Here is a 12,177-nt window from a genome sequence, read left to right as displayed (position 1 = left end):
AAATTCTAAGAAATCTAGTAATCAAAACGTGCATGCATGTTCTAGTTCTACGTACGTATAATTTCTTGTATTCTTCTCAATTAATTATTTGTTCACATATCTGTAGAAAATAGTCATTCAGTAAGTGAATAATTAATTTAACTGATTTTAATATCTATAAATTAATTATTTAATTTCTATATTTAGAAAGTAAGCACTCATTTTAAATAAAATGCCAACCGATAATTTGAAAATAATATCTGTTTAGATTAATAGTGAAGAAAACCGTAACAAATAAAAAACAACCACTGTTTACAAGTAGTCGTTTTACAATGGATTAAGAAGTTATTTGGATAAAAACCAAATCATGATTTTAAAAGTAATTTTATGATATACGAAATAAGTATGTGAAGGGTTTTGTCTCGATCTGTATGAAAATTATTTTTGAAAAGTGCTTTTTCTTAATTCCAAACACCCTCTAAAATTTACGGCTAGCTTCTCTAAAAATATATAAATCTTCATGCATGGAGCTTTGAAACGGTAAAATATCTCTTTTCAAAATATAAAACAAAACCTGCCACAGATTATTATTACTAGGACAATCATTATTAATCACTTTTTGGTGATGAATTATTGAAGTTTTCTTTTATAAGTTTCCTCCTTACATTACCGCGCCCCATGCACCAAATGGGCTAGCTTCTCCTAAACTATATAATTTTGTTTTCAAAGAGGGTACCATCTGAGTGAATTTTTAAATGCCGATTGCTCAGAATAACTTACAAACAAAAAGTAAACAAATCTTTATTTTGTTTTGGATTATATATAATGGGGACTTCAATTCAGAGACTGTCCCCACTTTTCAAAGAAGACCGATGTGATCTTACTGAAACAACCCCTTCCCCAATTTCCTTCCCCCCCCCCCCCAACCCCACCCCCAATCATTCATTCTACAGCTGGAAATTTATTACAATTCTCAATTCTTCATTTTGCTTTTTAGTTTCTTTGTTTAGAAAAAAAATTTACAACTAATTTTGAATTTATCATAATCTATTGCTTATGTTAATGATAATTTCTCTTATCATCACTCTCACACTTATCATATTATCTCACAACCTTACACTGAATATCATTTTGATGCCTATTATAAATCACTTCTATGAAAAAAGTTTGGTCGCAAGTATATATACAAGTCACTTGAAAGGTTATTAATTATTATTATTTTTATTTCACACTTACTTAATTTTTGTTGGGGAAAAAAGATGAGAGTGATTTGAAAGGTAGAAAAGGAAAAAAAAATTAATAAGAATAGCATTGACAAATTTTATCAATTTAAGAGATATTTAGTGACTTACAAATTTACAATCATTCATTGATAATTGAAAAGAGCTAAAAGTGAAGTGATTTATAATAGAGAATAGAGTGGTAAAACCTTAAGGGAGATATTTGGTGTAACTTGGGTTACAAGTCTTGACATATTAATGATAACTAGAACTTTAGAAATCAATTTTTTTAAAAAAAAATCATACGAAATATGATACAATTAGCGTTTCATAAAATTATCAATAATGCTCATTTAATGCAAGCTTATTTTTTAACGAAATTATTAAAAAAATTTATAAGGATTATATGCTTCATGATAAAGGAACCTTTAGAGTAAGTATTTATCTTTTCCAACTTAATGAGAATTTATTTTTAAAAAATGTGAAGTTATCTGAATTATTAAATATTTGCATTTTGAAACATAAATGCAAATATTTAATAGTTGGGTGTGCAAAAAAAAATACTTTTTAGCCTCACTTTTTTTTGGTTTGGATAAGCATAGGTATTTTTTTATTGGAGGTAATCCTGGTCGAAGTACTATCAGGTACTAAATGTGGGCACTTCTCCCAGCGAGAATTCGAACCTTGGTTCAATATATTGTGGAAGACTAGCTCCTTCCGCTAGATCCAATCCTGTTGGTCTTGGGCCTCACTTTTTAATTGGTGATTACAGATGAACTCTCTTGCCAACTCTCACTAATTTCTCTGCCATTGGTGAGGCAATTCTTCATTGATCTTATTGTTTTATGAAGCTAGGCCTTTCTTTATCTATATGGCCCTTAGCCTTGTTACGGCCATAGACTATATGGGCCCAAACCCACATAATAGAGTTCAACGCATTTTGTGAGAATAAGCCAATTTGTATTGAGTGGTCATAAATAATTGTTTCTTTTATGAAAATAAAAGTGAAATAGAAATGAGAAACCTTGAATAAGATTGCCTTAGCTAAAAAAAAAAAAAAGTGAAATAGATACTAGCTCCTATCCTTAATAAAGAAGGTAGTTGACTAATTTGAATAAATAAAAAAATTTATTTAAGTTAGTTATTTGTAATAAATATGTGTTGTCTTTCTTAAAATATTTTTATTAGTCATGTGTATTGGATATAACTACCATTATTATAATAACTATCTTTAAAAAAATACATAAATATAAGAGATAAAGTGAATTGGAATCTTATATTTAGAATAAAAATAAAAGTCAAATGAATTCTAATATTAAGTACTAGAGATAGTATTTGAAAAGTTTTCATGATAGGCACCGTTTTAGAGGGATATTATTTCACTTTAGAATATTCTATTCAATGTCAATTTTCTTATCCACTTTATGCCAAAAATACGATGATATAATATTTAATGGGATTTAACATATTAATATGGAGGGTCAAACCATCAAAATATTTTTGGAAAAATGACAGTAAAATACCATGTGAATTTCAAAAAGACAAATAAGGCACCTGAATAAGCAAAATGAGAAATAAAGCATTGGATACCAATCTGGAATTTTGATTTTTGGCCTAATGACCGAATTGCCCTTATTATATTTGAAAACTGAGGAGATGGAGAAAGGGAGAAATCACCTCCTCCTAGCGAAAGCAATCCCCCCACTCGGCGAAAGCAATCCCTCCACTCGGCTAGTGAAACCGAACCCCCCCACTCGGAGAAACCAATCCTCCCACTCGGCGAAACTAAATCCAAGCTCCTCCAATCATCGAAAAAGGTTCTCTGAAATCACATTGCCGCCGTCGCAGGAGTAAAGTGCTGTCGGTGAAATTGGTAACCGTCGCAAGAGTAGAGTGCAGTCATTTGAATATATGTAATGTATCTGCCATCATATGGCTACTGGTTTTTGGTAAATACTGTTATGTGAATAGTACATTCCATTACACATGTAATTAGTATGAAAGTTAATGGTTCAATATTTACTTTGATATACTTCAGGTGCAGTCATTTGAATATATGTAATGTATTTGCTGTTATATGGCTGCTGGTTTTTGGCAAATATTGTTTCGTGAATGGTGCATTACATTACACAAAGTAGTAACTCTCACTATGAAAGTTGTAAATACCACTATGTGTTTTGTAAAATTCAGTGTGAAATTGTATTGTTTTTTATAGAGAATTTACCCCGTTCCTCACAAAAGGTTGCAAAGCCCATTGAAGAAGTAGTAAACATCACTGTGAAATTTGTTATTCCCAATATGTATTTTGTAAAATTCAGTGTAGAATTGTTTTGTTTTTTATAGAAACATTGCCCAGCCCCTCACAAAATGTTGCAAAACCCGTTGAAAAAGTAGTAAATCTCACTGTGAAAGTTGTTATTCCCACTATGTGTTTTGTAAAATTCAACGTGGAATTGTTTTGTTTTTGACAGAAAAGTTGCCCACCCCCTCACAAAAGGTTGCAAAACCCATTGAAGAAGTAGTAAATCTCACTATGAAAGTTGTTATTCCTACTATGTGTTTTGTAAAATTTAGCATGGAATTGTTTTGTTTTTGACAGAAACATTGGCCAACCCCTCACAAAAGGTTACAAATCCCATTGAAAATATAGTAACACTCACTGTAAAAGTTGTAAACCCCACTATGTGTTCTGTCAAATTCAACATGGAATTATTTTTGTAGAGAAAAGTTGCCCTACCCCTCAAAACAAGTTGTCAAACCCCTCGAAGAAGTGGTCAAATTCACTTCGCGAGTTATAAATCTCATTATACGTGTAGTAACATTCTGGGCAAATGATTTAACAATACTTGAAAATCAGACAGCTTTACATTTCCTGAGAATAGTTTGCAAATCCCCTTGCAAATCGGAGAACCTTTTTCAGTGACTGGAGGAGCTTGGATTTAGTTTCGTGGAGTGGGGGGTTCGGTTTCGTTGAGTGGAGGGATTAGTTTCGTCGAGTAGGGGGATTCGGTTTCGCTGAGGGGAGGGATTAGTTTCACCGAGTAGGTGGATTGGTTTCGCCAAGTGGGGGCAGTTTCTCTTTTGCCGAGTGGGGGGATTGCTTTCGCCGAGAGGAGGCGGTTTCTACCTTTCTCTGTCTCCTCAGTTTTCAAACATAATAAGGGCAATTCGGTCTTTAAGCCAAAAATCAAAATTCCAAATTGATACCTGATGCCTTCTTTATCATTTTGCTTATTTATGTGCCTTATTTGTCTTTTTGAAATTCACATGATATTTTACTGTCATTTTTCCAATATTTTTTAAGAAGGACACACATTATATTAAATTATGTTATATTATATATATTTGTCATATTCGGTTGGAAAGAGCATCCAGAATAAATTTGTTGGTTTATTGTGTGTCAATTAATGAGTAAGTCAAACACAAATACGTGAAGAAGCAATCATGCATCGCCCAAATTTGGCCACATTCATAAATGTAAATATGTAATACATCATCAAATATATACTCGCACTATTTATGGAATCTTTTTGTCCCTTAAACAATTATTAACATAATTAATCAATGCTATAAAATGTGGCTTAGCAGGGATAAGTCAAGAGAATATATAATTGTGATCTGTCACGGGTGAATCGTAGATTATAAAATGAATCATAGCTGTAAGAATATACAAATTTTATTGGTGAACCCTTTCTTCATAATTTCTTGTATTATTTATAGGCTTTTAAGGATAAGCCATCAGGGATCAAAATTCAAAATTGACAATTTAATAATAAAATTGTGTGATCATAATACACACACACAAGGTGATATGTTTAGGATTTTTTATTTAGTATGTTAAGGATTAATTTTGTTTATGATTTCACACATTTAAACTTTTAGGGAGATTGACAATTGAAAATCATATATGTAGGAAGATTAATGTTTAAATTTGTATAGTTTTAAAATATTTTTTTTAATTTAGTTAATTCTTGTTGCTAAACTTTTATTGCCATTTTATTAAACGATTTTATTGAATTTATATTTGTATAAATTAATCAAGAACAGAGTAGACGTAAAAAGTAGTTGTTGACAAACAATTAAACAAAAGCAATTATAAGATAAAAAGCAAGTGATTTGACTTATTTAACGCAAAAAGTATTAATAAGTAAAGATGGTTGAGTAGCTTTGGATTTGCATGAGGATGAGCAAAACAGATGAATTAAGGAAGATTAATTAAGTATGCTAATTTTATTGATTAGGACAACTTAACAGGAACATTATGAAAAAGCAAACCTTTTGGAGTAGGCAAAAGGGTCAGACACAATTATATATACAACCAATCCAATTATAAAGACGAAACGCTGCAAAACGACACTGCGATTTGGTGGCTCAAACCAATAAACATTCATATCAAATTAATTAAAGTATAATGCTATATACCTTGCGTTTCTTACAATCTCAATTATATTATATCTGTTTTTCTTTCTTGATTATCAGCGTTCAAATTACAAGGTGAATTCAAAAGTTTTTCAAGATAAAAATCTAATTTTAAAATAATGTAAGATTTAATTTCTTAGAAAAGTTAATATATAGGGAAAAATAATGTCATACTTATTTTTATTTGTTTATATTGTTTTTCCTTCAGATATTATAATTATAGAAGGTTAATTCTGGCATAAAAGAATTATAGAAGGTTAATGAAGCTAAATTTTCACTTTTTTTTTATTTTTTAAATCTGCTACTTTTGTTTAACCTGTGTTGATGACAATGGTTCTTCTAAGTTGCCTTATGCAAATGAATATGACTTTTGTTGGTCCCCCCCCCCCCCGGGGGTAAACAAGAAGAAGAATATGCTTTGTGGGGTCTCTATTAGCTTTGAAAGGCTTGCAAAGTACAACTAGCCCCTACTTCTATATTAATAAAATCATGAAGTAAAAAAACTATTTAAAAATATATATTTTTTTAAAATTATATTTTCAATATCTTAAACTAGCTACCCCATAATTGAATTAAAATACAACATTTGGAACAACTAAATGTTCAGCTGCAAATGTTCCATATGATATGTTAACAAAATACTATGGCAGAGGGCAATATCAAACACAGGTTTTGGGAATTGTATATATGGTCATCTCACTTTAACATTTAAAAGTTGATTATTGAACTTAATTTCATAAAAAATTAAAGAAATCAAGTAGATAATTTATTATTTTACCTCTGATTAATGTCAATGGCATGGAACATTTTTCTAATTGAAATTAAATCATACACAAACAATTGTTCTAAATTTGAAATTTTTTGTTGTTGACATATAAATCTATCATATTGTATAGCCATGGTACTATAGCAAATAGTGCTCATGAACGAAGAATGTATGTAAAACTAGGATAGGAAATTGAAGAAAGAAGAAACAAAGAGGGAAACTGAACTGCTCTCTTTATTTATGGTGATCGCATTCGTGTTGAGCTACGACACTAAAATGAAATAATACAATTACTCACTGTACACCCATACCAACTCTTCATTGCTGAGTCGCCCAACCACTGTATATCTTCTCTCTCTCTCTCTCTCTCCTAGTCCAATCCCCATATGACCATATCTCCCTCCATCCTTCATAGTTCATCATCATCTTCTCTCTCTCTCTATCTTCATTCATTTGCTTGCTTTGACTTCTTCTTCTTCTTATATTTCCCGTGCTCTTTAATCTTAACACTCCTTTCCCCATTTTGACTCTCCCAAGTCCCAACTAACGTATGAATATGATTACGTATATCATCAGTATCACCTTCTCTTTCTTCTATCTCTGCAAGTCTCATTAATCGCCTTCGTTTCCCTTCTCTGACACACCTCTCTCGTTTCCCACTCACCTTCCACCCTTTCTTCCTTCATTAATTTCTCTCCCCACCAAATACCAACCCCTTCGTCATCCCCAATGCACGCCATGCACCTCATTCCCACTAATCACACACCAGTACCACCATGCAGTTTCACTCTTCTTCACTTTAACCCTCACAATCACATGACGCGTCGTCTCCCGTATTATTCTACACTTGCTATCCTCAGCACTTGTCCCTGTTACTAGCATTTCAACACTCTTTTTGTCAACTTCCTGCGAGTGTTCTGGATTCTGTAGCTAGCTAGCTTCATCACTTCACTCAATGGCTGTACCAGTGAGGATCGTTCCATCTCTTGGAATGCTGTTACTCTTCTTCTTATGGTTCTCTTCTGTTTTGCTTCTTCTCTGTCATGGCAAGTCAGACTCAGATGGTGATTCATCTTCCACGTTGAGGTTGCTCTTGGAGGTGAAGAAGTCGATCATTGAAGACCCAGAAAATGTTTTGGCTGATTGGTCTGAGAACAACACTGATTACTGTAGCTGGAGAGGGATTACTTGTGGATTGAACTCCATGGATGGTTCGGCTACGTTGGTGGGACTTAATCTTTCTGACTCGTCACTCACTGGGTCAATCTCTCCCTCACTCGGTCTCTTACGTGACCTGCTCCAACTTGATCTTTCTTCTAACCGCCTTACTGGTCCCATCCCACCTGCTCTCTCGAACCTCTCTTCTTTGGAGTATCTGCTTCTCTTCTCTAACCAACTCACTGGTCACATCCCAGCTGAGCTCGGCTCGCTCGCGAGTCTCCAAGTCATGAGGATCGGGGACAACCCATTGACAGGTCCCATTCCTTCGTCTTTTGGCAATTTAGTTAGTCTCGTGACTCTTGGCCTGGCCTCTAGTAGTCTCACTGGGTCTATTCCATTGCAACTCGGACGACTCAATCAGCTTGAGAATCTTATTTTACAAGAGAATGAACTCACAGGTCCGATTCCGCCCGAGTTGGGAAATTGTTCGAATCTCACTGTTTTCACTGCTGCAAACAACGGACTCAATGGGACTCTTCCGACGGAACTTGGTGGCCTTGAGAATCTTCAGCTTCTCAACCTCGCGAACAACAGTATAACAGGGGAGATTCCGAGTGAACTGGGGAATCTGAGTCAGCTCACTTATTTGAATCTCATGGGCAACCAACTCGAGGGTCGTATTCCATCGTCTCTAGCTCAACTGGGTAATCTTCAAAATCTGGACTTGTCCCTCAACAAGCTTGTTGGTGGGATTCCTGAAGAACTTGGAAACATGGGTCAGCTAGAGTACATGGTTCTGTCTGGGAATCATCTCTCAGGGACCATCCCAAGAGGCATATGTTCCAACTTGACTAGTTTGGAGCATTTGATGTTGTCGGATACTGCACTGTCTGGAGAGATTCCCAGTGAGTTAATCCAGTGCCAATCCCTGAAACAACTTGATTTGTCAAACAATTCCTTAAATGGATCAATACCCGTTGAACTTTATCAAATGACTGGGTTAACTGATTTGTTACTCAATAACAACAGCTTGGTTGGCTCAATCTCTCCTTTCATAGGAAATCTCAGTAACATGCAGACACTTGCATTGTTCCACAACAATTTACAGGGTGCTCTCCCAGGAGAGGTTGGGATGCTGGGAAAGTTGGAACTACTGTATCTATATGATAATCAATTATCAGGGGAGATTCCCATGGAGATTGGTAATTGTTCAAGCTTGCAGATGATTGATTTCTTCGGAAACAAGTTTTCTGGGGAAATTCCCATCACTATTGGAAGGCTCAGAGACTTGAATTTCCTTCATCTCAGACAGAACGAGCTTGTGGGGGAGATTCCAGCCACTTTGGGTAACTGTCATAAGCTAACTATCGTTGATTTAGCAGACAATTATCTCTCAGGTGGGATTCCTTCAACGTTTGGATTACTGAATGATTTGGAGCAACTCATGCTGTATAACAATTCACTTGAGGGCAATCTCCCTCTCCAACTGATAAATCTGAAGAATCTGACAAGGGTGAATATTTCAAAGAACAGATTGAATGGTAGTTTATCAGCATTATGTCGCTCCCGGAATTTTCTTTCTTTTGATGTCACTAACAATGCATTTGATGGTGAAATTCCACCCCAGCTGGGAAATTCACCTTCTCTTGAGAGGCTAAGATTAGGAAGGAACAACCTTTCTGGTGAAATACCAAGGACATTGGGGAAAATTGAAGAGCTTTCTTTGGTAGACCTGTCTGAAAATTCTCTCACTGGATCAATACCAGCAGAGATTTCCTTGTGCAAGAAGCTAGCTCATATAGATCTGAACAATAATATGCTGTCTGGGCCAATTCCATCCTGGCTTGGAAGCTTGCCTCAGTTGGGAGAGCTTAAGCTCTCCTTTAATCAGTTTTCTGGGATTCTTCCAACAGAGCTGTTTACATGTACTAAATTGCTAGTTCTCTCCGTGAACAGCAACTCTCTTAATGGAAGTATTCCTGATGACATAGGTAATCTCACATCCCTCAACATCCTCAATGTCGAGCAAAATAACTTCTCCGGACCAGTCCCTCCGGCCATAGGTAAGTTAAGCAAGCTTTATGAGCTGAGAATGTCCAGGAACAGCTTTAATGGTGAGATTCCAAGTGAGCTTGGAATGCTGCAGAATCTCCAAAGTATGTTAGACCTCAGTTACAACAATCTCTCTGGTGAAATCCCACATATGCTCGGGACACTGGCAAAGTTGGAAGAGCTTGATCTTTCTCACAATCAACTCACAGGACAAGTCCCTCTTGAAGTTGGTGAAATGAGCAGCTTGGGAAAGCTTAATCTTTCCTACAATAACCTTGAAGGTGAGTTAGATGATCAATTTTCCCATTGGCCGCCTAAGGCTTTTGAAGGTAATTCACATCTTTGTGGAAGCCCTCTTAAACATTGCAATACGGATGGCTCTGGCAATCACCTGTTAGGCCTGAGTAAAACATCAGCAGTGATAATCTCGGCTCTTTCAACATTAGCAGCAGTTGCACTAGCAATACTTGCAGTAAGAATGTTCATGAAGAGCAAGCATGAATTTCTCAGAAAAGGCAGCCAAGTGAACTATATTTACTCCTCCTCTTCATCATCACAAGGGCAACGAAGACCACTCTTCCGGTATAATACAGCTGCAAAGCGAGAGATAAGGTGGGAGGACATCATGGAGGCCACTGAAAATCTAAGCGACGAGTTCATAATTGGTTCGGGAGGATCCGGGACAATCTACAGAGCAGAATTGCCATCAGGAGATACAGTGGCAGTGAAGAGAATTTCAAGAAAAGATGACTTTATGCAGAACAAGAGCTTTGTGAGAGAAGTGAAGACGCTGGGGAGGATCAGGCACAGACATCTAGTGAAGCTGATGGGTTATTGCAGCAACAAGAGCAAAGGAGAAGGATGGAATCTGCTGATATATGAGTTCATGGAGAATGGGAGTGTGTGGGATTGGTTGCATGGGAAACCAGAAAAGACCAGAAGATGCCTTGATTGGGAAGCTAGGTTCAAAATTGCAGTAGGATTAGCCAGAGGAGTGGAGTACCTGCATCATGACTGTGTCCCAAAGATCATCCACAGAGACATCAAATCCAGCAATGTGTTGTTAGATTCCAAAATGGATGCTCACTTGGGAGACTTTGGATTGGCAAAAGAACTCAACATTGACAACTCCAACACTGAATCTAATTCTTGGTTTGCTGGCTCCTACGGCTACATTGCTCCAGGTACTAACCAAACTCTTTTATTTTTCTGATCCTAAAGACAAACTTGTCTCAATTTTTAACAGACCCATGATGAATTTTGTTGGTTTCAGAGTGTGCATACTCACTGAAGGCAACAGAGAAGAGTGATGTGTACAGTATGGGGATAGTGTTGATGGAACTGGTGAGTGGGAAGATGCCAACGGATGAAGCATTTGGAGGAGATATGGATATGGTGAGATGGGTTGAAATGAACATTGAGATGCATTCTGAGGAATTGATTGATCCTCAGCTGAAGACTCTGGCGCCAGCACAACAGTTTGCAGCATTCCAAGTTCTTGAGGTTGCGTTGCACTGCACTAAAACGACGCCGCACGAGAGACCGTCTTCGCGCCAAGTCTGTGATCTTCTGCTTCATGTGTTCAGCAACAGAGTGCTTGACTTTGACAAGATGAATCTGAATCGCCACGAGTGACATTTTTTTTTTTCTGGGCTAATTATTCAAAAGTGATGACTTTTGTGTAGGCGAAAGCAATATTTGTTTGTTGTGAGTTGTGAAGTGGTAGTTCTAACTTCAAGCCAAAAGGTTTGGCTGTGTGCGTTTGAATTAATTGTAAGCCTTCCAAGAATTGAGTAGTTTCAACATTTGAATTTCTATAGTCTGTAGAATGATACAATGCACTTTCCATTTTCTTAAGCATTTATGGTGTTCTCCAATAAAATAAAATTACGTTTTATAGGAAACACAACAAATTTTGATTAAATTATCGGCCAATGTATAAAATTTTCTAATTTTACATTAGTTTTCAGTTTATTCTTTTCAGTTTTGAGACCCTACTATGTTTAGTTTCAAATGATATTTTTTTGACACAATTATTATTTTTTAAAATTAAATTTAATGTGTTAATATTTGACAATAAAGAATATTCAAAAAGTAATCCAACAACATCGGGCCAACTCACCGATTATTATTTTGTTATATGAATATTATTATTATTATAAAGTTAAATTCACCGATTGCATGTTTCAGAGTCGCTAAAATAGAGCTAACTCAATGCTTCCACAAAGCTGGCCTTGAAATTCGGAAAAATTGCCTCAGTTCCAAAGCGTTGCTGCCCATACCACCCCGCCGCTCAAACATCACATCACATGCAAATTTTTTATATAATTTTTTTTGCCAGAGTAAATATATAATATTTAATTAATAAATACAATGTTACCCATTGGTAGGCCAAAAAATGTTGTTACATATTGTACCTCTATTATGAAATTATAAGTTGAGAATTACTCCCTCCGTTTCTTATTATAAGAGACATTTGATGCTTATAGCATGTTCCTAAATATAAGAGACACTTAAAAGTTGTCTCTACTTTTTTGTGTTGATTTCCTATTTTACTCATATTTATTGTCTCCAACTCAC

At 35.5% G+C, this 12,177-nt stretch overlaps 1 protein-coding gene across 1 annotated transcript; it reads left to right on the top strand.

Moving 5' to 3' along the window:
• The first annotated feature begins 7,339 nt into the window (after nt 1-7,339).
• LOC114717591 (LRR receptor-like serine/threonine-protein kinase GSO1) lies at nt 7,340-11,232 on the top strand. The gene is made up of 2 exons (XM_028902802.1): nt 7,340-10,781; nt 10,871-11,232. Exons 1-2 carry the CDS (start codon nt 7,340-7,342, stop codon nt 11,230-11,232), a joined length of 3,804 nt encoding a protein of 1,267 aa, XP_028758635.1.
• Nucleotides 11,233-12,177: the final 945 nt, after the last annotated feature.

The sequence above is a fragment of the Neltuma alba genome, unplaced genomic scaffold, assembly GCF_004799145.2.
Source record: "Neltuma alba isolate B1F8T4 unplaced genomic scaffold, ASM479914v2 tig00011756_pilon, whole genome shotgun sequence".
NCBI classification, from domain to species: Eukaryota; Viridiplantae; Streptophyta; class Magnoliopsida; order Fabales; family Fabaceae; genus Neltuma; species Neltuma alba.
Note: the sequence above shows the minus strand (reverse complement) of the source record. Positions and strands in the feature narration are given on the sequence as shown.

What these genes read in the sequence shown, in the direction of transcription:
- LOC114717591 (XM_028902802.1), top strand. Translation starts at nt 7,340, where the DNA reads ATGGCTGTACCAGTGAGGATCGTTCCATCTCTTGGAATGCTGTTACTC. An exon ending in CTACGGCTACATTGCTCCAG is followed by an intron (nt 10,782 to 10,870) that starts GTACTAACCAAA and finishes TGTTGGTTTCAG; the next exon opens with AGTGTGCATACTCACTGAAG.